Source organism: Mauremys reevesii, linkage group 12 (assembly GCF_016161935.1).
Source record: "Mauremys reevesii isolate NIE-2019 linkage group 12, ASM1616193v1, whole genome shotgun sequence".
NCBI lineage: Eukaryota > Metazoa > Chordata > Testudines > Geoemydidae > Mauremys > Mauremys reevesii.
In genome coordinates this window covers 30,886,972-30,912,044 of record NC_052634.1, presented here as the reverse complement: position 1 = coordinate 30,912,044, position 25,073 = coordinate 30,886,972, and the positions used below count along the sequence as shown (strand labels likewise).

Below are 25,073 nucleotides of genomic sequence, written 5' to 3'. Positions count from 1 at the left end.
GACAAAGTTATGAAATCAAGTGACCTCCTTTGTTTTCTTTCATCTGAGCAGGGTTTCCAATTTCCCAACCTGATGTGATCTCCCAGCTGGAACAAGGGGAAGAGCCATGGGTCCCAGACCTCCAGCATTCAGAAGAAAGAGAGATCCTGAGAGCTCCCTGCACAGGTGAGGAAATATTAAACCAACTCAGAATCTGTAAGTGCCTGAAGGAAACATCTGGGATGCCCTACAATGCCCTTGGGAGGTCTCTCAGTTCAATATTGTCCCTAGCAGGGGTCGTATCCTTAGGGTAAATATAGCTCATGGCTTCCTGTAGACACTAGCAGACACCAGGCAGTAGCTTCCTCCCTTCCCCCTGTGAATTTGGATGAGATGTGAAGCCTGAATTGATCCCCTCCTCTCTCCTGTTTGGGGAAGAACTTGGGGGAGTTAAGTTCCTGATTTTTATTTGACCTCTCTCCAGTACTTGTATTGGTTTGGCCTTCCCCTTTCCATCCCTGTTTGAGATTTCTGTCTCTATCACAGCAGGTGACGCAATGGTATGTGAGAAAGAGGAGGAGAATTCTCAGCAGGAAAATGTTGAGCAAGTGGATAAACACAGAGCATTATCACAAAGATCGAAAAGGAATGTGTCCTGGAGTCATAAGCGGGAAAAATCCCATGACATTCAGCACAGACCAGAAGGAGAGCAGGGAAACCAGCCAGGGGAGAAAGTGGGTAAATGTATTTCCTGTCAGGAAACTCAGAAGGACCTCAAGGAAACCACAACACAACAGGAAATCCTCAGCAGAAAGAGAAAAAATACATGCAGTGCGTTTGGGGAAAACGTATGTGATTACTCCATCCTTATAAAGCATCACAGAATCCACACAGGGAAGAGGCCCTATGAATGCACTGAGTGTGGAAAATGCTTCCCTAGCAGCTCAGCCCTTTCTCAACATCAGAGAATCCACACAGGGGAGAGGCCCTATGAATGCAGTGAGTGTGGGAAAACCTTCAGTCGCAGTTCACACCTTTCTCAACATCAGAGAATCCACACAGGGGAGAGGCCCTATGAATGCAGTGAGTGTGGGAAAAGCTTCACTAGCAGTTCACACCTTTCTAAACATCAGAGAATCCACACAGGGGAGAGGCCCTATGAATGCAGTGAGTGTGGAAAATGCTTCACTAGCAGCTCAAGCCTTTATCAACATCAGAGAATCCACACAGGGGAGAGGCCCTATGAATGCAGTGAGTGTGGCAAAACCTTCACTAGCAGCTCAAGCCTTCTTACCCATCAGAGAATCCACACAGGGGAGAGGCCCTATGAATGCAGTGAGTGTGGTAAATGCTTCAGTAGAAGCTCAGGCCTTTATCAACATCAGAGAATCCACACAGGGGAGAGGCCCTATGAATGCAGTGAGTGTGGAAAATGCTTCACTGACAGCTCATCCCTTTCTCAACATCAGAGAATCCACACAGGGGAGAGGCCCTATGAATGCAGTGACTGTGGGAAAACCTTCAGTCGCAGTTCACAGCTTATTAGGCATCAGAGAATCCACACAGTTAAGAGGCCCTATGAATGCAGTGAGTGTGGCAAAACTTCACTAGCAGCTAAAACCTTCTTACCCATCAGAAAATCCACCCAGGGGAGAGGCCCTATGAATGCAGTGAGTGTGGGAAAAACTTCACTAGCAGCTCAAACCTTCTTGCCCATCAGAAAATCCACACAGGGGAGAGGCCCTATGAATGCAGTGAGTGTGGAAAAAACTTCACTAGCAGCTCAAACCTTCTTGCCCATCAGAGAATCCACACAGGGGAGAGGCCCTATGAATGCAGTGAGTGTGGAAAATGCTTCACTGACAGTTCATCCCTTTCTCAACATCAGAGAATCCACACAGGGGAGAGGCCCTATGAATGCAGTGAGTGTGGGAAAACCTTCAGTCGCAGTTCACACCTTATTAGGCATCAGAGAATCCACACAGGGGAAAGGCCCTATGAATGCAGTGAGTGTGGGAAAACCTTCAGTCGCAGTTCACACCTTATTAGGCATCAGAGAATCCACACAGGGGAGAGGCCCTATGTATCCAGTGTGTGTGGAAAATGCTTCACTAGGATCTCAGACCTTATTAGACATCAGAAAATCCACACCGGTGGGAGACCCTATAAATGCAGTGAGTGTGGGAAAACCTTCTGTGGGCACTTAGCCCATGTTAGTCATCAGAGAATCTGCAAGGGAGATCAGCAACATAAACACCTCTAGGGCTATCAATACTTTTTTTTCTCTAATGATTTTCCTGATTCCCACGTAGTAACTTTTAAAGCTGTTTGAACTGTTTGCAGCATGGTTATCCCTCAGTTTGACCAGATGAGGGTCCCATTTTTGCCTTTTGCAGTTTGCCCTGTTTTGAAGTGGACCCATTTGTCCTTTCTATCAACTCCATTATCCCATGAGTAATTCTAGTGTGCCCTTCCTATCAGGAACCAGGGAGCATCACATTTATACTATTCTTCCTATTTCAAAGTTATTGTTAGTCACCAGTGATACAGATTGTATCATTGCCACTTGTTCTCACGTTGCTCTGGGTTGTGCTGAAGAGCAGATATAATGGGAATTTTTCAAATTATAGTTAAATGAAGAGGAGCAGGGGCAGGAAAAAAAAGTGTAATTTCAGCCTCTGTGACACTGGAAGGAGATGGGGAGATGCAGAGATTCCCTTCTTCCCCATCACTGCAGAACTGTTACCTTTTGTCTGAGCCATGCAGAGGTTATCATCATCACATTCTATCCATCCACTTCTCAAAGTGTCCTGTGAGGAACAGTTCTTAGCTGTCTGTGCTTGGAGATGATGCTTTAACTTCTTTAATCTTATATCAGAGTCGCTCTGACTGGAGATGAAAGTGTCAAAGACCTGGAAGGGGAATTCAAATGGATCCCAAACACAGTGTGATCATTGGGAGTTTAAATCCCAGGTTCCATCTATTGGTAAAGCCACTTCTGGCAAGGTGAGTGGTTTTGTCTCCCATTATGGCAAAGCTCGGATACTAAAAATTTTGTAAATAACATAACTGGCTATTGAGACAGTGCTGAGTGAAGTATGTTTGAATGGATCAGAGGAGAATGTGATGGGAGAATCTCTTGTCCTGATTCTGAATAATCAGATGTAACCTGCTCTGGAATTTCACTTCACACTTTCATTGCCGTGTATTCTATCTCTCTGCGATGTGGGTTTCTATCTTTCCTGAAGGCTGTTTGGTCACTCAGTTGGATAGTAGTTCAGTTTGATAGGATGTAGCGCAGATTTATTGGAAAATTTAAGATAAATGACTATTTGCTAAAGTCATCATTTCTCACTTCACCTTTGCTTTTTCCCCATCCCTGCATGATGTCATGGAGAAAGGTTGAAGTGCAGTTCTGTCAGCATTAGAGAACTCTCCAATTTACTGGACAGGCTAACAAAGAAACAGCAGTGATTTAAAATCTCTACTCAGAAATGGTGAACAACAGCAGAACCCCAACTAACTGAAGGAAGTGCATATGATCACAGTGTAGTTCAATTGTTTAAGTCAATATTGTCCCAGATGTTCTGGGGAGAAAATTCCATGCTAAGTGATTTTTGAACTAGGCACAATGCCCAGGTATTTGGTTTCAAAGCCTTTGTAACCCAGGCCCTACAGAAGTTCTTTCCTAGCTAATCTTATTGTATCGGAGATGCTGCCCTTCATGATGCAGATGTTGAGGAAATAGAAGTGGAGTTTTGTTGAATTTATCCTTTGTAGGTGCTAAAAATGTATATCAAATCAAATCAGTTTTGGAAATCTAATAGCTGCAGAAAAATAGCTATTTTTGAATAGAAACTCCAACTCTGGTCACTAATGAAGATTGTGATCCAGCCCTGTATCCAGTCCCTTGCCTGAAACTGTGCCACCAAATTATAGAAAAGCTGGGCATGTTTTGGTAAGCCTCCATGTTTTGGTAAGCCTCACTAACACTGCTGAGATTTGGAGTGGTTTTGTAAAGGATTCTACTTCGGAGAAGTGTAAATTTACCCTAACCAAGACCAAGGATTTGGAAAGAGCTGGGGCTGAAAGAGTCCACATCCCGTTCTTGGTTTCCACCCCAGTAAAGGAAGCTATGGTGACCAATGACCCAAGGAAAATTGTTTGTACAACTCCATTTCCTAGTTCAGTGTCACTGATTACAGTTCCAAAGGATGCCAGGTTACATTGAGAACAATCATCCTTTACCATTTGGATCCAAAGAGAGAGAGCTTCAAAGGACATTCCTTCCCCGTGGATCCCAAACTGGCTGCCTGATTGGGTAACAAGGACTTCAAGGCTGTAGAAATGATGGTAACCAATGAGGCAATGAATGTATCAGGCTCCAATTTCAGACTTCTGGATACTCGCATGTTGAGTTCTGATTCTATGGTTTTGTGTCTGATGCTGTGGCTACAATAAAGCTGATGTTGGTGCAGCTGCACCAATGTAGCTGCGCTGCTGTAGCACTGCTATTACAGACGCTTTCAGCCAATGGGAGAGATTTCTCCCATCGGACTTGATTAGTCCAACCCTCGCAAGCGGCAGTGGCTCTTTTGGCAGGAGAAGTTCTGCTGCTGATGTATAGCTATCTACACAGGGGGTTAGGGCTGTGTAACTACATTGCTCAGTGGTGTGGATTTTTCACACATCGGAGTAATATAGTTAACCGATAAATGTCCTTAGTGTAGACCAGACAGTTCTCTCTTGTGTTTTATGCATTTACATCACTTCTCTATCTTCTCTCACTTTGAAAGATTAAAAGTGTGACACAAGAGGTATTTTTCCTCATGATGCAAAGATTCCCACATAGGAGACCCCTTCCACCAACACATACTGTAGAAGATCCTGAGATATATGAACTCACAGAAGTGGTTGGGACAAACCACATCTTGAGCCAAGGTTCAGTTGTTGGCAATGGGCATTAGAAGAAAACTTAACATATATGATAAGAATTTGTGATCTTTGAATATGTTTTAATCATCTATTAAAATGAGATTATTGGTGAAGTTATTGGTTAAAGAAGAAGAGACTAAATGTGTGATAATCTGAAGTATTTTGGAAAACTGAAAGTTGTTTTTTTTTTTTGTTTTGTTAGTCGTACAGGAAATGGTGGCTAATCTTGAATAGTTAATTTGATTTAATTTACCCCCTGTAGTATAAAGAGTTCTGGTAGAAAACCTCACTCCAAAGGTTGGGGTGGGAGAATGTGTGTGAGAAAGTGTGTATAAGAGAATATTGGCCCAGTATAGATTTTAGTATTTTGTGTTTTCAAATAGAATTTATTTTGTTTAGTTTCTAAGGGCTGGTCTACACTAAGGGGGGAAATCGATATAAGATACGAAACTTCAGCTACGTGAATAACATAGCTGAAGTCGAAGTATCTTATATCGATAACTTACCCGTCCTCACGGCGCGGGATTGATGTCCGGGGCTCTCCATGTCGACTCCGCCACCGCCGTTCGCGGTGGTGGAGTTCCGGAATCGATAGAAGTGTGTTCGGGGATCGATATATCGCATCTAGATGAGACACGATATATCGATCCCTGAAAAATCGATCGCTACCCGCCGATACGGAGGGTAGTGTAGACGTAGCCTCAGTCAATTTCTATTCAAAGGAAAGCTACTTGAGGTGACAAGTTGTATAAATTTTTACCAGCTTAGAATGTAAGGGTCACTGTCTTCCCCACTTCTCTAATTTGCAAAGGAAATGTGTCCAGCAGGTAAGACAGCTGCACTCATCAACCATCAATATAAAGAAAAAGACTGAAATCCATTGTCTTTCAGGTCAATAAGCCATCTAAAGCCTGGTCGATGTAGAAAAGCTGTGTTGGCATAGCCACATCTCTCAGGGGTGTGAAAAGTCCTCTCCACTGAGAGAAGTAGTTAATGTGACCTGAGCCCCAGTGTAGGCAGTGTTGGGTAGTCAGAAGTATATTTCCAGTGTTTGAAGTGTAGACATAGCCTTAACATCAATTCCAATTTTGACACATCTCCCTATATGTGAGAAAGTTACTCGTATGGAGGGCTGAGCCAGCTGTCTGCTCACCTGGTTCCTCAACTGTAGCTACAGCTCTTAGTGCCCATGAATGCAAAGACTGAGAGAAATGGAGAGTTCCAGCCATTGTCATTTTAGTATCTTATTGTTCCTCTGTTTTTTGTGCTGGCCTTTCTGTTCTATCAGGGGGTGACGGTATAGCTCAGTGCATCTGTGACAAAAGCTCATTGGTGCCAATTGGCAAAGGGGTCACTGTTCTTCACAAGCTACTCCTGTGTCAGACCTGACAAACTCCCCACACCTAATACACTGCTTTTATGATAGTTATCCAGGAAGCATAGCAGTGAGATCTCTACTGAAAGCTTGTAAATTATTGATACTCCTACTCACTGTGAGAGGTGTGTCCAAGTCATAGTTAAGGGGTAATGTAAGTACATGGAAAATTATGCCCATATGGTATTGTTGTGAAAGTGAGTCACCCCAATCATAGGTCTTGGTGGGGACGGCCCATTCCAGTGGGAGGGAATTGGCACCTCTCCCTTGCTAGCCAGTTATGTGATGTATTGCTCCATTGTCAGCCTCTGCACCAACCCAGAAAAGCCAATGGAAAACCATCAACGACAAATTATAGACATCAAAACCCTGTGGAAGTGACAAGGACAATATGAGAATGAGGAGATCGTCCTTTCTGTGAATCTAAAGACAAAAGATTGATTCAGTTCATAACAGGGTGGAGAAAAACACTCTGGGTCCATTCACCAAGGAGATTCCTAATGACCAGTGGCGCTTCATGAAAGGCAGGGCCGTGGCGCCTAGGGACTAGCAATCAGTGAAATTGACTGAAGTGTGAGGTGAGACTCTACTTAGATAGGAAAGCTAACTATTAAAAAGTGTAGGTTGCATTTTCTGATTTTGTTTAGTTGGTAACAGTTGGTTTCCATCACTCACATTTGTTTGTTTAAATCTCTATCGGTTGTTAAATAAATTTCTGCTTGTTTGATAACTATACTCAAGTGCTGTGTGAGATACAGTAGCAGTGGTCCACAGTAAAACTAGTAACCAGGGATATACCATTGCTTTGGGCAGAGAGAATCTGGGATTTCTCTGAGTATCTGGTGATCCGGGCTGGACCCCAGAGGGGGATACATTGAAGGAACTCAGGGTGGCTGCTGTAGCTCAGAGGAGGGTCCTTGAGTGCCTGACGGGTTGGGTGAGTTTGGTCACTAACATCCAGCTGCCAAATGCAAAACTCCCTCTTCCTAGTGGAAGGTGGCAACAAGGAAACTCGCAGCCCTCAGCTCCCTGAGAAGGGTCACAATATGTCTCTATGTTGATTCACCTGTCAAATTCACACAGGGAAAGCTCCCTATAGCATAAAACTCTGCCATATGAAATCATGGAACATGTGCTCTTCACTCTGTGAAAGCATGTAAAGAATCCAAGCGCTGGAGGACAGGGTTTGGGTCCAGAGTGACCTAGACAAATTGGAGGATTGGGCCAAAAGAAATCTGAGGAGGTTCAACAAGGAGAAGTGCAGAGTCCTGCACTTAGGAAGGAAGAATCCCCTGCACTGTTACAGCCTGGGGACCGACTGGCTAAGCAGCAGTTCTTCAGAAAAGGAGCTGGGGATTACAGTGGATGAGAAGCTGGATATGAGTCAACAGCACCCTTGTTGCCAAGAAGGCTAACAGCAGATTGGGCTGCGTTAGTAGAAGCATTGCCAGCAGCTTGAGGGAAGTGTGTTCATTTCAAACCTGCAGCTTATTCATTTCATGTGGTGACGCCTCCTAGTTCTTGTGTTATGAGAAGGAGTAAATAATACTCCCTTCCTTGGTCCTTTAGAAGATATTATGTGACCTCCTCCCCCTTGTTGTATCCATGTTGGTCCCAGGACATGAGAGACAACACCGCAAACAACAAGGTTCAAAGTCAATGCACATGGGAGAAGCATCTTGTGTTTCATTCCTTATGTCCTAGTCCCATCGTGTGGCCATTTCCTTTTCTTCCTTTCTGTCAAAAGCTTTGGTGTTTTGCACAGAAACATTATTTCCCCAGGAGCGACCCAGGAGTGAGGGCTGCATTCCTGTGCCAAACAGTCACTAGAAGGGGGCAGACAAAGGCCTTTAGGACGAGGCGTCCGTCACTGTCAAAAAATCATCTCCCTCCTGTGGTTCCGCGGGCAGCAGGAGCAGCCGCAGCTCGGTGGCCCCCGGCAGCACTCCTGGGGTGGCCGGAGCAGCAGCAGGCCCCCTGGGGCTCCCCCCGTGCCGGGGCAGCAGCTGGAGTGGCAGCAAGTTCACAGGGTTTCTCCCCTGGTAGCTGGTGCTCATTATCCATCAAATAAATCAAAACACTTCCACCTGCAAGTGGATTTAGCCCAGGACCCTCGGAGTCAGCACCTCTTATGCCCCTCATTGAGCTCTCTGGTCAGGTGTCCTAGCGCCAGAAGCCTTATGTTTAGATCCTAAAATAGCATTTTTGCACCGGGGGGTCTGAAATTTTGGACCAGACATTGTAGCTCCACCGTTATTTTATTGAATTGCTTCAAAACAGCAAGTGTAGAAAGTCTCCTAAGTGCCAGGCTCTCTGCCATGGAAACAGCTGCCCCTGCTCTCCAGGAGTCTGTGCGTTCCACCCAGCAACGTACAAACCTGCTCTACACTGAAGGGGGGTCAGACAGTGACGGTAACACAAATCTTCCGACTATTAAACCAAGTCCCTTCCTTTCTTTAACCCAGGACGTGCCAGTCAACTGTTAGCCATGGTGTTACCTTCATCTTAAAATACCTCTCAGGACATTGAACAGAGGAAGTGAAACCCCCTCCCCCGAATGGCTCCCTGTTGAGACGTTAAAGCAACAAAGAATCCTGTGGCACCTTATAGACTAACAGACGTTCTGCAGCATGAGCTTTCGTGGGTGAATACCCACTTCTTCAGATGCAAGAGTGTGCCCCTGTTGAGACGTTGTACCGTACCTGCCCCTGGAGCCTGTCTGGTTTTATATCCTTAGAGCTTTTTCTCTTCAAACCCCTTATCCCAATCTATGGGCCACCTCCACATTTCAGAGTTTAGAATTTACTCTCATCACCCTTATATGGCACTTTCCATGTGAATTAGACAAAGTGAGTGGGGGAAGCTCCCTGGCTAATGAAAACCAATGCTTTGGGTGAGGCCTGAACTCATAACCCCAGCCGTGCGCCTCCCTCACTAGCCAGGTGTGCCCCTGTAGGTGCTTCATAGACAAGCTTGGGAAGTAGGGTAGTTACCTGGGTCTGTGATTAACCACTTTGGTGACCTAATTGCGAGGCTGATGGTTCAAACCCAGGTGAAGACAGAGGTAGGTTTTTTTTAGTGATGAGACTCCAGTACATTTTAACAGGCAGTAAAACGCCTCGATTCTGGTCTAGCCTCATTGGGCAAGTATAAGTAGTACTTTTACCAGCTGCCTTGGTGGTATAGTGGTGAGCATAGCTGTCTCCCAAACCATTGATGTGGGTTTGATTCCTACCCAATACAGAGAGGTGATGTTTTCTCTGCTGGGAATTGGTTTAATTTCAGTCACATTGTATCAGTTTAGCAATGGAATGAGAGAATCAATGTCCTGCAGGTCATTAAACACCCAGTGGAGGAAGAAAGGGGCGGGACTATACAATGAGCAGGTGAAGTCATCCTGGTATTACAATGTTTGGTTTTTTTTTTATTTTTTTCCCCTTTACTTCCCTCTCCCTTTTAGACTCAGAGCCCTTAAGGTCAGAAGGGACCAGTGTGATCATCTAGTCCGACCTGCTGCACCTTGCAGGCCAAAAGACCCCACCCACCCACTCCTGTAATAGACCCAGGAGGGGAGGCAGCTCTGTGCTCTGCCCCTACCCCAGGCAGCACATGGAGGCCCTCTGCTCTCCTCCCCATGGGTGTGCAGAGATGTGCCAGCAGCACTGAGGTGGCTCCCTGCCCACTCTGCCTCTGTCCCTCCATGCCGCTCCCAGAAATGGCCGGCATGTCCCAGCATCCCCTGGGGCGGGGGAGTGTCTCCATTCACTGCCCCTGCCCCGAGTACCAACTCCACAGCTCCCATTGGCCAGGAACTGCAGCCAATGGGAGCTCTGGGGGCAGCACCTGCAGGCAGCGGCACACGGAGACCCCCTGGCCCTGCCCACCTAGGAGCTGCTGCCGCAGGGTTGTGTGTACCGGTCACTTTGGGAGCTGCAGTGCCCGGGGTAAGCGCCACCCCTTCTGCACCCCAAACCCCTCCCCCAGCGCAGAGCCAGCACCCCGCTCCCAAATTTCCTCCCAGAGCTTTGCTTGTCTTCCTTTCACCCAGAACCATCCTTCTCCTGGGCTGCATGTAGCCATCCCTGGGAAGCCAAGAGGCAGGCACAAGATTCTGCCTCCCAGCAGCCAACCGCACCTCCCCAGGCTTTGCAGAACGACTGGTGGCGCTCTACTAACCCCACTTAGCCGCACTGAGGCGCTTAGCTTCTGCCCTGCCTTCCTCAGCTCGACTTTCCTCTTTTGCCCCATTCCTGCCTCACTTCCTCCTTTGGCAAATCACGCAGAAAAGCCGGCTGCCATAGGCCAATCTCCAAGGGCAGAGACCAAGCCACAAGGCTTCAAAAGGTGACTGGCCAAGATCCTCTAGCTTTCCCCTGCTGATGCCAAGGCTTTTTCCTCAGCTCATTTCACCACCCTCTGCCATGCAGGGATTGGGGTTATCGCAGGTGTTACCCAAAATTGGGCCAGCTAGTCAGTGTAGGAAGCACTAATGACCCACCGGAGTTTGGCAGAAAGCAGCACATTTATTATATTGATAGCTAAGCTCAAACGACGGGGGGGCGGGGGGTGTCACACTCACAGGACACGGCACTGGAGATGTCAGGATTCTACAAGGTAAGTGTCCCACAGCAACGTGATGGACTGTGCGATGAAGGTAAGTCTCCCTGAGGCACAATGAAATACAATGCAGAGAACCACTGGCCAGACGGTCCAGGCAAAGGGCATTCACTGGCGGTACAAGCTTGTGAGTGCTCTCCTGAGCACAGGGCCCCTCCCCCTTTTAAGGGCCTGCATCTCATGTCCTGCGACTAGAGATGACTTGGCTGCATCTGGTTGGTCACACTCCACCTTGAGCAGTGTCCATGCTCTGGGTGTGTGAGTGCTGCCTAATTAGAGTCCCAGACACCTTGTCTACCTGGGAGCTCTTCTGCTCTTCAACCAGCCCATTCATCCCAGGAGCATTCCAGGGGGGAGCGGGATGGGGAAAGCCACTTCACAGGCATTCAGAGAGGGAGAGGAGACAAAAGTGGGAGCAGGGGAAGTATAACAGACCTTCTGAGCGTTGAAATCACTGCTGCTCCTACAACAGCAGGGACAGGTTAGTAGGAGCTGGGAAAATTAAACCCACATGTTTCTGCACCAGGGACCTTTTGCATGTTAGGCAAACGTGCTAACCACTACACTACAGAAGCTCTGTCCCAGTGCTCTGCCCCTCCCTTCATAAGAACATAAGAATGGCCATATTGGGTCAGACCAAAGGTCCATCCAACCTCACATCCTATCTGCCAACAGTGGCCAATGCCAGGTGCCCCAGAGGGAGTGAACCTAACAGGTAATGAGCAAGTGATCTCTCTCCTGCCATCCATCTCCACCCTTTGACAAACAGAGGCTAGGGAAACCATTCCTTACCCATCCTGGCTAATAGCCATTCATGGACTTAACCTCCATTAATTTATCTGCAAAAAGAACAAGGAGTTCTTGTGGCACCTTAGAAACTAACAAATTTATTTGAGCATAAGCTTTCCTGGGCTAAACCCAACTTCACTGGATGCATGCAGTGGAAAATACAGCCGGAAAATACACACACACACTCAGAGAGGACATGAAAAACTGGGTGTTGCCATACACACTATAATGAGAGTGATCAGTTAAGGTGAGCTATTATCAGCAGGAGAAAAAAACCTTTTGCAGAGGCTTTCATGGCCTTTGAGAAAGCAATATAGAGCTTTGGAAGACCCAGCCGGGTTTGTGGCCCAGGAATTGTGCTCAGATTCCACTGAGACTTCAACTCAGATTGCAGGATTCAAAGTCCTGAGTGCTGGCCCTTACACCATGGGACCAGCAGAGCATAGGCGCTGACTTATATGGGGCTCTGGGGCTTTAGCCCCAGGAATATTCCCAAGCAGGGGCTCTGCTCCACCAATGTTTTCTCCCCTGCTTGGAGCGCACCCCCCCGTCGCCGCCGCCGCCGCCACCGTCGCCATGGCTGGAGCTTCCCCCCTCCCCGCCCAGCAGGGGCGGCTCTAGGCACCAGCAAAACAAGCTGGTGCCTGGGGCAACAAAAGGCTGGGGCCCCAGCTCATCCTGCCGCTGTGAGCCGAGGAGCGGCCCGTCCCCTGCAGTCAGGGCAGGGCCGCGCTACCGGCTCCGCTTGGGGGAGAGGGATGGCCCCTTACCGGTAGCGCGGCCCCACCTGGCTGCAGAGGACGGGCCGCTCCTCCTCCGCTTGTTCGCGCCCGGGTCCTAAACAGCGCAGCAGCAGCTTGGCTGGGGGGGGGCGGGGCTAAGCTCCGCCCCGCTCAGAGCCGCATGGTCAGGGGGCGGGGCTGGGAGCTCCGGGCCGAGCGGCTCCTCCCCTGACCACGCGGCTCTGAGCGGAGAAGAGCTCAGCCCCCTCCGGGAGCCATGCGACTGCAGCGCTGTGCAGGGCCGCTTCTCGAGGCGCGCAGTGAGCGGGGGGTAAGCAGCCGGGGCCGGGGGGTTGGCTAAGGGGCAGGGAGTCCCGGGGACACTCAGGGGGCAGGGAGGGGACACAGGTTCTGTGGGGGGAGGGGCGGTCAGGGGCCAGGGAAGGGGGGTTTGGATTGGGGGGGTCTCAGGGAGGTGGTTGTCAGGCCCCCCCAACCCCAATACCCCCCAGGCCCCGCCCGGACCCCCCGCTCCCAGCCCACCCCCACTGAGACGGGCCCCCCCCCACACCCATCCTCCCCCCCCAGCCCTGTCCCCCAGCGCCAAGCCCAGCCCCACTGAGCTGGGCACCCCCCCAACCCCATCCTCCCCACCCAGCCCTGTCCCCCAGCTCCAAGCCCAGCCCCACTGAGATGGGCACCCCCAAACCCATCCTCCCCACCCAGCTCTGTCCCCAGCTCCAAGCCCAGCCACTCTGAGGTGGGCACCCCAAACCCATCCTCCCCACCCAGCCCTGTCCCCAGCTCCAAGCCCAGCCCCACTGAGATGGGCACCCCCAAACCCATCCTCCCCACCCAGCCCTGTCCCCAGCTCCAAGCCCAGCCACTCTGAGGTGGGCACCCCCAAACCCATCCTCCCCACCCAGCCCTGTCCCCCAGCTCCAAGCCCAGCCACTCTGAGAGGGGCACCCCCCCAAACCCATCCTCCCCACCCAGCCCTGTCCCCCAGCTCCAAGCCCAGCCCCCCTGAGATGGGCACCCCCCCAAACCCATCCTCCCCACCCAGCCCTGTCCCCCAGCTCCAAGCCCAGCCACTCTGAGATGGGCACCCCCCCAAACCCCTCCTCCCCCCCCAGCCCAGTCCCCAGCTCCAAGCCCAGCCACTCTGAGGTGGGCACCCAAACCCATCCTGCACAGAGAATGGCCGACACCCTGTCTCCAAGCAACTGATGGCCTGGGCCACCCCCCTGCAAGGTGCCAACTGAAGGTGTTGGAGAACAAAGAGATCAGGTAGCCTCCTAATGCCTGGAAAAGAGACAAAGGCCGGAGGAGGGAGTGTCAGTGCCTGTGCGGATTTCCGGGAAGCGCATGGTGTGGAAGGGGATGCTGGGATGCTTTGGAACAACTCCATACAAAGCCAGTCAGGACTCTGGGGGAGCCTCCTCTCTGAGCATACTGTCTCCAGGGCAAGAAGCTTACACCTTCCTGGGTCTGACCTCGGAGCATTCAGCATGCCCTTCCACACCATGCACTTTCCGCAGCGAGTGTGCCCAGGCGGGGCCCTGGGGCAGCCAGAGGTCCCTGCATCCCAACTCCGCAGTCAGATGTGACTCTCAGCCAGACAGTAAAACAGAAGGTTTATTAGATGACAGGAACACAGTCTAAAACAGAGCTTGTAGGTACAGAAAACAGGACCCCTCAGTCAGGTCCATCTTGGGGGGTGGGGAGCCCAGACCCAAGTTCTGGGCCTCTCCCGATTTCCCCAGCCAGCTCCAAACTGACACTCCCTCATCTGGCCTTTGTGTCTCTTCCGGACAAGGAGGCCACCTGATCTCTTTGTCCCCAACACCGTCAGTTGGCACTTTGCAGGGGAAACTGAGGCACCCACATAGTATTCAGAGAAAACATTAAGAACATTCCCACTTTGTCACAACAGGTGCAACAAAATTTAATACTGTATATTAAAGCAGGCAAGTGCTGCTTCTGACTTTCCACTTTTAATTGACCCTTGTAATCTTGTAGTGCTGACGCATTGTAGCTTCATTTTATATCAGCTTACAGGGTGAGAGCGGGGGGGGGACACCACCATTTTGGGCCCCATCAAAAATTATACGAACCTGCCGCCTATGCAGCAGAGCACCTGTTGATTACTGTAGACTTCCAGCAGGGAGGACTCTGTGGGCAGGGGCGGCTCTAGGCATTTTGCTGCCCCAAGCATGACAGACAGGTTGCCTTCGGCAGCTTGCCTGCAGGAGGTCCGCCGAAGTCGCAGGACCAGCGGACCCTTTGCAGGCATGCCGCCGAAGGCAGCCTTCCTGCTGCCCTCGCGGTGACCGGCAGAGCACCCCTCCACGGCTTGCTATCCCAAGCAAGTGCTTGGCGTGCCGGGGCCTGGAGCTGCCCCTGTCTGTGGGGACAATTTTTTCTGGCAGGGAGGTCTCAGTGGGAACATGCCTCTCTGGCCAGCCCTGCATTTGCTGAAAAAGTCAGCACACAGCACTTTGCTGCAGGCCCAGAGGCCTTTCTTCCTCCAGACTGTGAAGCCAGTGGACAGGTGAGGCAGTAGCACCTTCAGTCCCAGGCAGTAAAGGACCCTTCCTGGGAAAGGCCATGTCCTGAAAAGGAAAAACTAAAGTCAAGGAGAGTCCGTCTAAAACTCTTTGGGTATGTCACAGGGGGAAAGTGTTTCTTTGCCTCACCAGGGACTTGAACCCTGGCTCCTCAAATTAGAAGGCTGATGCGCTGCCAACTGAGCTAGCCAGGCTCACATTCTACAAAAAGCAAATTTCGTACAGAAGAGAAACTAGTCAAGAAAAATGAGGGCAGGAAACTATACAGAAAACCTGCTACTCTCGCTCTCTTAGCAGTCCTAGCCCCAGCCTGCTCCTCCATCTGGTGCCCTGAGGCGATATTCTTTTTTTTGTTAAATATCAAATCCAGGAGAAAACACAGTTATACAAAGCAAAATGAAATCACAAACAGAAATGTCATTGGAAATACAGAAATAAAAGGGGAAAATGCAATTCCCATCACTTTATCATATCTGGGCCATTCCTGTATCGAGAGCACCCGCGAAGGTCCCTGTGTGCTTACGAGAAACGTGAAGGAACTCATACCACAGCCTGAACATGAAACTCAACTGCTCCCAGGTGCCGCAGTAAAACCCTTTCCCTGCTGTGATGTTGCACTCTATAGGATTTTATGAAAATATGCTAATGAGTGTGAATATAAAGTGACTGGACTATGCTTCATGCAAAAGGTCTCTTGTAAGGTATCATTACAAAGCTTATAATCTACGGTGTGTGTTCATCCTATTTGTATGAACCGATCATTCTTGGATCTGAAATTAGAAATATGAACTATAACTCTGAGGTCCTGTTGTAATGATGCAAAGTGTGGGACATTAATAGTGGTTTGGACTCTTGATGGCCCATTAACCAGGACAATTTACTGGAGATGGCTCTGTCCTTCACCATCTGTGAGTCAGGCCAGGAAGAATGAAGGCTTGGGGGGGGGGGTGTCTCACGGGACATGTGACCATGTCACCTGGTACAGGAATCCATCTTAATCCTGGGGCTTTTCCCCAGGAGAGAGACAAAAGATTCCTGCCTTGTACCAAAGCTCTATAAGAGGGTGGAACTGAACAAACGTGGCTGCAGTCATGAGACATCCCCTAGCTACCACCTGAGCTGGAACAAGAGCTATAGCAGGTGAAAAGATTGGGCCCAGACAAGAAATAAGTCTAGTCTTTGCCTCTCACTCTGTGCAGATGAGACCTTTCCCTCCAGTGCTGGAGGATTCTCCCTTCTCATCTACCCTTGTCCCAAGCAGCACAGCAGGTGGGAATCTTAAATGTGCAGAGGAGACTTAGGAGCAGAAACCCCCCCAGACCTTCCATGCAATTGGCACTTGCCCCTCACTGAGCAGGATTGAAACTCCTGCAGGGCATGAGCAAAGCAGCAGGGTGAAAAGAACCAGGAGATGCTAGGATTGAACCTAGGACCTCATACATGCAAAGCATGTGCTTTACATCTAAGCTACATCCTCAGATGGGCCATTTGTGCTATAGGTTACACTTAGAGCCCTCCTGTTTCCAGAGCACCTAGTGGCCTAAAAGCAGCATGAGGGACACATTCCCTGCTCTGAGGCCAAATCTGCTGTCCTGGAAGTTGCTGGTTCTTAGGGGTCACTCTGCTGCAGGGCCAGATTCGATGTGTGGGGCAGAGAGAGTGAGTGCCCTGGGCTCAGGGTGCAGAGATACACTCAGCCCTCTCCCCTGCATTGGGTGGGGGGTGCTGCCACCCCCTCCTGGAATGTAATGGGAGGGGAAGGGCGCTGTGAGTCGCTCAACACCTGACCCCGGTGGCAGAAGTGCTGTGGGGAGCTCCAGGTGTTTCTAGGATCTGCTCTTTCCACCTGCCTGTAAAGTCCAGCTTTCCCAAGCACATTCACTGCGGTGCAATTGGGTCACAGTTTCCATGGCTGAACAGCAAAGAATCACTCCCAGTTTCCCTTCTATCTGCGGCAGGATTAGCCTGTGTCAGTGATTAATGAGGTGGATCTTGTTGTAGATTGATATTCATTCCCCACCTTGACAATTCACACCGTCCCTTTCCCATGCAGATTCCCAGCACCTCAGTGATCCTCGTAGCAGGAGTTGGGGCCTGAGATTTTCAGGGTTCTTCCCCCCTCCACCTGGAGTGAACTCAGCTTTTCCCCCATCCCAGACAATCCATGAAATAACAACAGGGGCATAAAGAAAGAGGGGAGGGAACATCTCACGGCCAGGGCTGGATGTGCCCATGGCCCCCTGCTTTGCACAAGGGACAGCTCAGCTCAGCATCGATCAGGTGACTCTGGGAAGTTCGGGGTCCCCGGGCTCCCAAAGGAGGGGGAAGCAGGTCACCCCTGGAGCAGGTTAAAGCTGCAGGGTGACAGTGGGGTTGCTGCCCCTGTGAACAGCTGCTGTAGCACCGCCTGGGCAGGACAGGGAGAGCCAGTTTTACCCCCCCCCCCCAGCCTGTATCGGGGGATGGGAGCACTCACACCCTGGGGACCCACCCACCAGAGATCTACTGGGAGGGAGAGTGGCACCCACACACCCAGGATCTTGTAGGGGGGGACAAGGGCATCCACACTCCGGGATCCTCTGCAGAGGGATGGACACCCACACACCCAGGATTCTGTATGGGGGGCAGAGGTACCCGGACACCTGGGCGGGGGAAGGGGGCACCGAAACATCTGGGATCTTACCTGGGAGGACAGCGGTGCCTGCAGCTCGACATGAGAGGGGGGCGGGGGAAGCAGGAGCATTTCCCAGTTCCAGGCTGTCCCCGTCTGGCCAAGGCACAGAGCTCACAAGCAGAGTTTAAAGCTCCAGCTGCCAGGCTATAACACAAGCCAGGCCCTGTGGCTGGTGCCTGTGATCCCAGCTCCTGGGGAGCCTGAGGCCAGCGGATCGCTTGAGCTCAGGAGTTCTGAGCTGCAGCGGGCTGTGCCGATCAGTTGTCCGCACTAAGTTCAGCATCACTATGGTGATCCTGGGGGAGTTTGGGGTCCCCAGGTTGCCTAAGGAGGGGTGAACCGGCCCAGGTCGGAAATGGAGCAGGTCAAAACTCCCATGCCGATCAGTAGTGGGATTGTCCCTGTGAGTAACCCCTGCAGCGTAGCCTCAGTGAGACATGGTCTCCTTTTAGACACCCCCCCCCCCACAGAGCCTGGATGGGGGGATGGGAGCACCAACACGCTGGGGATTCTGACTTTGGGGGAGGGACGCCCCCCTGCAACACAGATCTTGAAAAGAGGAACAGCGACACCCACACACCACAGAGCCTGGATGGGGGTAGGGGAACCACACACGGGAGCTAGTTCATGGGGTGGGGGACACACCCATATGCTCCGTTGCACCATTCTTAATGAGAAGAACGGGGGCATCCACACAACACGGATCCTTAATGGGCGGGGGGGGGACACCCACACACTCCACTATTAACCAGGAGGGACAGGGGAACCAGACACCCCCGGTAGTGTGGAGAACACCCACATCAAATGGATCCCTCATGGGGGGTAAGACAGAGGGGATTGTAACGGGACCCAGCGCACCCACGCACCAGGGATTGTTAAGGGTTGAAGGGACAGGGACACCCACACACACTGAGATCACGTCCTTGGAGGAACGCAAACCCTCCACAGAAGGACCTGGTCTGTTCCATGATGGCAGCCTAGCCTGGGTGAGTCAAAGTCTCCTTTTATACAGGCACGCCCCAGAGATCCTGACTAGGGGAGAGAGACACCCACCCACCAGAGATCCTTAATGGTCTAGGGTGCACCCACACACCAGGGATTCTTATGGGCGGGAAGAATGGAGACAGCCAGACACACTGAGATCACTTCCTCCCAGGAGCCTGGGCCAGACAGGGAGACACAGTCCCCCTTTACAGATCTGCCAGACAACCTTCCTCCCACTCCCTCCACACAATGTTCTTATCTGGAGGTGAAGCCAGGGAAACCACATGGAGGATTCTTACCTGGGGAACTGGGGGGACCCACTTACCACCAGAGATTCTTAAGGGCAGAAGGAACAGGGACTCCCACATCTGCAGCATGGGGGTGGGTCGCCTGCTGGGATCATCTGGGCATATTTCACCTCGTCAGCTCCCTGCCATTGCCTTGGGGGCCCCTTGTTCGCTGCCTCTGGCACCCAGTTTAGCCTCCTTCCTGAGGGCTGAAACGCTTTGATCTGTCTAAGGTCTGTGGGATCAATACGTGTCATGGTGTAATTCTGTGTTATTCGGGGGTCAGACTAGCTGAGCTAATGGCCCCTTCTGCCCTTAAACACCATGAAAACATTTCCCTGGTTTCTCCTTGCGCCTGACAGACACCACGGTGAGGGGCCCGATAGAAGGTCCTGGACACAGCGCTCTGGCTCTTACTTTACTTGGGGACGTCAGCGCTTTCCTAGTAAAGCTGCTGCTAAAGCGCTGGATTTGGGGAACGGTTCAGCTCCGATTCAGAGATCTGCCTGAGGGGTGTGAACCTGCCACGAGGAGCGGGAAACGCAACCAGCAACCGGAGGCGTTGGCTGAGCTCCGGGCTGCCCCCGTGTGGCCAACGCTTAGAACTGAGCAACGGAGTTTAAAGCTGGCGCTGGGAGGGAGCTGAACACGCGAGGCACGAAGGCTCCTGCGTGTAACACTTGTTGGGTGGGCAGCTGAGTGTAGCTGATTGCTGGAGTTCAGGGCTGCACCCCGGGGTGCTGAGCAGGTGTCTGTGCTCAGGTTGGCCTCGCTATGATGGTTTCTGGGAAGTTTGGGGTCACCAGTCCCCCTAGAGAGAGGGGAGCCAGGTTAGGAAAGGAGGCTTTCAAAACTCTGGTACCAATAGACAGTGGGACTGCCCCTCTGAAGAGCCGCTGCAGCCCCGCCAGGGAGAGCCGGTCTCTCTTTATGCAGCCCCCCTCCCCCATTCCTCAGGACGAGGGTTGTGCTCAAAGATCTGTGCCCCGTGTTTTCACCTCCATGGGAAGCGCCCAGTGCAAATAACCCTCGTGCATCAGCTCAGTGCCAGGCTACACTTCCACCTGCTCAGAGCTCCCAGGCTGAGCTTGAAATTGGAAGCGGGAGACCCTATAACCAGCCAGGCCCCATGGCTGGTGCATGTGATTCCCAGCTCATGGGGAGGCTGAGGCCGGTGGATTGCTTGAGCTCAGGAGTTCTGGGCTGCAGAGGGCTGTGCTGATTGGGTGTCCGCACTAAGCTCAGCATCAATATGGTGATCCCGGGGAAGCTTCAGGTCCCCAGGTTGCCTAAGGAGGGGTGAACCAGCCCAGGTCAAAAATGGAGCAGGTCAAATCTCCTGTGCTGATCAGTAGTGGGGTCGCGCCTGTGAATAGCCCCTGCAGCGTAGCCTGGACAAGACAGTGAGACACAGTCTCTTTTTATACAGACACCCCCCGCAGAGCCTGGAGGGGGGAATGGGAGCACCCACACGCTGGGGATTCTGACTTTGGGGGAGGGACGCACCCAAGCAACACGGATCTTGAAAACGGGAACAGAGACATCCACAGATCCCGGATGGGGGCAGGCAGGGGAAACCACACACGGGAGCTAGTTCATGGGGTGGGGGACAGAGACACCCACCAGAGATCCTGGATGGGAGCACCCACATGATGGGGATCTTGAACTGGGAGGAGAGAAGCACCATGTACCAGAGGTTCTGAAGGGGGAACAGGGACACCCACACACCAGGTGTCTTGCAGCAAGAGCTGCGGTCTTGATTTACACACAGCAGTGATGGGGAATTAACCACGTCCCTTGCAGAGCTTGTTCCACTAGATGATTAGCCTCATTGTCAGGGCCGGCTTCAGGAAGTGCGGGGCCCAATTCGAACAGTTTCGATGGGGCCACGGCAGGGATGACTAAAACAAAAAAAAACCTTAAAAAAAACCCTTTCATTTCTTCCATGTATTATTTACTTTCCATGACTATATAAATAATAACAAAATTATCTATTACATACATTGCATCATATATTAATTAGCTGATTTGCACTTTCATATCAGGAAAATAATTTGTTTTGATAGTTGTACAACTTATTTTCTTCACTAATGTTTATTTTATTAAAATTTATAAATTATTTCCTTATTAATATAAAATTGCCCCCCCCCCCCAGCGCCGCCCGGCTCCGTGGAAACAAACCCTCCTTCCCCAGCTCCGCCCCATCGAAACAAGGTTCGGGGACGGAGGGAGGAAGAAACGGCACACATGGGGTGACCAGATCACAGCAGTAAAATAGGACCTGCCCCCTCCCTGCTCAGCCCCACCATCACATCCTTCTTCACCCCCTAGCTCCCTGCTGGCTTGCTGCATCCCTCCTAGTCAGTCCCCCACCACCACTCGCCTCCTTTCACCTTCTCCCTCCCCTGCCAGAAACCCCCATGCCTGCCCCTAGAACTCCTGCTGGTTCATTGCTCGCCTCTTTGCCCACTCACCCCCTCACCCTTCCCCCCAAGTATAACACCTCATTCAAAGACCCAGGGGTCACTATATTACTGCACACAGAAGTCAATCAATGCAGTTATAGATAAATCTCTGCATTATGCATTTTTGTATAACTTTTATATGACTTTGTATTGAACCTTGGTAATATGTTATAGCAGGCCCTAAAGGTAGTGTAATTAAGGTAAAAGAAAAATGTCTTTTTGCTTGGAGTAGAATAAGATCTTCCCCCCACTTTGTAATCAGTTGCCCTGTTGAATGAATGAGGTGTGAATTAGGAAGGTGTGGAAGGCAGCACCTCCAGACACCTGCAACCCTTGGAGAGGGGCTGGGAGCCAGACGGAGGAGAGCTTTGCCCAGGCTGAGTGGGACGGAGTTTGGGTGCTGGGTGCAGGCTCTGGGCTGGGGCACGGGGTGGGGTGCAGGAAGGGTGGAGGGGTGCAGGCTCTGGGAGGGAGTGCAGAGGGCTGGGTGCAGGCTCTGGGACAGAGTTTGGGGGCCGGAGATGGGGTGCTGGGTGCTTGGGGGGGAGAGGGGGGACTGCCATCACATGTGGCTTCCTTCCTCCTCTGCTGCCCCTCACCATAGCCTCGGTGGGGAATGGGGCTGCCCCTTGCCCAGTGTTTGCAGGAGTGGTGGCTGGGGGGAAACCCAAACTCTGATTTTACTCTTGATGGGTCACTTTAACCCATTACACACCCTTTCCCGCCTCTCTCACCCCGCTTTTCTACTGGGCTTGTTTGCTCTTTTCGGTGGAGCCAGATGAAAACCACAAACCCCAGAGAGAGCAACAGGCTGGAAGACTAGACTGAACCCACCACCCAGCCTAGTCCATCCCAGAGCCCAGAACTGAGGGCAAATGTCCCCCCACCCCCAGGCCACCTGTTTCCACTCCTGGCCTCTCCCAGCACTTCCAGCGATTCTGTATGGCTGCATGAGGCGGGATTTCAACCGGACTCCCCCCGCTAAATTCACCCCTGTTTTGCAACCACTCTGCACCAAGAGCACCTCCCTTCCCTGCCCTAGAGCTGCTGGATGGCTAGAAAGCTGAGCTGGGCATTTGATTGATCTGGAATATTATCATGCCCCCCCTCAAAAAAACCTTAATATCCACACAGCTTTGGGGGAGGGGAATAGCCCCCCCCCGAAAGCTGGTCTAATTTATTGTTGTAGGGCAAACGAAGGAGCCATAGTTTAATGGAAATATTCAGCCCCTACAGAGATCTTGCAGCAGGGAAAGCAGAGTTGATGGGAAGGGAACTGGTCTGGATAGGAGCCTCCGTCCTCTTTCTTTGCAAAATAATTTGGAGAGGGGAATCAGATCATGCCGTGCCTCAGTTTCCCCTCTTGCCAGGAAGGTGGGGGATAAGTCTCAGCCTGCCGTGTTGCAGACCTTTCGCATTCTCCCCTCTTGATGTATTTGGTTTCCTCCTCCAAACCCCCCTCTCTCTCTCACCTGGAGTTCACAGCACTAAGTACCGGCTCGGGGCTTTTTTCCTGGGTTACATGATCCCGACTTTAGTTTTGAACCAGACACAGGCAGGCACCAACTCACCCTCAAACAGCAACACCACATAAACCACAACACCAGCCCAATATTACACCCCTGCGGGGAATCCCAGGGTCAAACACTCACCGCTGGAAGCCCCAGCAGCTGCTCAGGTGAGTGAGGTGCACGGCAGAGATTCCTGTCTCCCACCGGACCGGAAGCTCCTCGGCGTCTCCTCCAGGTGAGTGCTGGGGGTGAGGGAGGGGAAGGAGGGCTGCAAAGCACATGTGCCTCCCCCCCCTCCCCCCTCCTGACCTGCAACACGCAGGCAGCTGCCTCTGCCTCAGCCGGCCAGGGTCTCTCGTTGCCTAGCAACAACAGCTGCTGCTTCCGGGAGACGCTGCCGGCGCGGGGCCCTCTCAGGCGCGGGGCCCAATTCGGGGGAATCGGGCAAATCGGCCTAAAGCCGGCCCTGCTTGCAGCCCTTCTCTTCCGCCCTGACTGATGGGGGAGTATTGAGCCTCCCTCCCTTAGGCCCTTCAGCATCCCTGGGGAACAGCAACACCGCCCAACTGACTTTGGGCCAGTAGGTCAACCAATAGGGCTGCCTCCCAGGCCAGGCTGCAGCCCAGCTTCAGGACTCAGAGGAAATGGAGCTTGCATCCCTACCTACAGGACTCCAGGCATGGCCAGGCTTCTGGATCAAACATCCCCTCTTGTGCTCAAGTCACAACAGCTAGCGGGCGAAAGACAGGCTTCCATGGCATTGGAGAGAGCAAGACAGAGCCTTGGAAGACCCAGCAGGGTTTGTGGCACAGGAATTGTCCTCAGATCCCACCAAGACTTCAGCTCAGATTGCAGGATTCAAAGTCCCCAGTGCTGCCCTTACACCATGGGACCAATAGGGAACCCCCAGACCTCTGCTGAGCTCTGGTGTGGACGACCCTGTGGGGGCAGCCCTGCCTTTGCTCACCAAGTTGTCATGCAGCAGTTTGCTGCAGCTCCCAGAGGCCTTTCTTAATCCAGCCTGAGAGGCCAGTGGGCATGTGAGGAAGTTGCCCCTTCAGTCCCAGGCAGTACATGGCCCTTCCTAGTGAAAAGCCAAGTCCTGGGGAAAAAAGGTCAAATAACATCCCACAGAGATGCCTTCTTCCATTTTGAGGGGAATGGTTCCTGCTTCACCTGACCAGGGACTTGAACCCTGGACCCTCAGATTAAAAGTCTGACGCTCTACCAACTGAGCTAGCCATGCTCATATATAAAAGAAGTAAATTTCGTGCAGATGAGAAACTCGTCATGAAAATGAGGGCAGGAAACAATACAGAAAACCTGCTACTCGTGCTCTCTTAGCAGTCCTAGCCCCAGCCTGCTCCTCCATCCAGCGCCCTGAGGCCTTATTCTTTTTTTAGTTAAATATCAAATCCAGGAGAAAACACAGTTATACAAAGCAAAATGAAATCACAAACAGAAATGTCATTGGAAATACAGAAATAAAAAAGGAAAATGCAATTCCCATCACTTTATCGTGTCGGGGCCATTCCTGTATCGAGAGCACCCGCGAAGGTCCCTGTCTGCTTATGAGAAACCTGGAGGAACTCATACCACAGCCTGAACATGAAACTCAACTGCTCCCAGGTGCCGCAGTAAAACCCTTTCCCTGCTGTGACATTGCACTCCATAGGATTTTATGAAAAGGTGCTAATAAGTGTGAATATAATGTAACTGGAACATGCTTCATGCAAAAGGTCTCTTGTAAGGTATCATTACACAGCTTATAATCTACTGTGTGTGTTCATCCTATTTGTATGAACTGATCATTCCTGTGTCTGAAACTCGAAATATGAACTATAACTATAACTCTACAACTCTGTTGTAATGATGCAAAGTGTGGGGCATTAATAGTGGTTTGGACTCTTGATGGCTCCCATTAACCAGGACAATTGACTGGAGATGGCTCTGTCCTGCACCATTTGTGAGTCAGGCCAGGAAGAATAAAAGCTTGGGGGTCTCACAGGACATGTGACCATGTCACCTGGTACAGGAATCCATCTTAAACCTGGGGCTTTTCCCCAGGAGAGAGACAAAAGATTCCTGCCTTGTACCAAAGCTATATAAGGGGGTGGAACAGAAGAAAGGTGGCTGCAGTCATGAGAAATCCGCTAGCTACCACC

The 25,073-nt window shown here is 51.3% G+C and overlaps 1 protein-coding gene and 1 non-coding gene across 2 annotated transcripts; one reads left to right on the top strand and one right to left on the bottom strand.

Annotated features, from left to right (window-relative positions):
* Positions 1–857: 857 nt before the first annotated feature.
* Positions 858–2,077, top strand: LOC120375644 (zinc finger protein 135-like; the record flags this gene model as incomplete). Its single annotated transcript, XM_039496422.1, has 2 exons — positions 858–1,468; positions 1,636–2,077. Coding segments are annotated over 2 exons (1,053 nt in total), but the record flags the coding sequence as incomplete, so codon positions are not given.
* Positions 2,078–24,081: 22,004 nt separating this feature from the next.
* TRNAK-UUU lies at positions 24,082–24,154 on the bottom strand. Its single transcript has one exon. It is a non-coding gene; the product is annotated as a tRNA-Lys (tRNA).
* Positions 24,155–25,073: the final 919 nt, after the last annotated feature.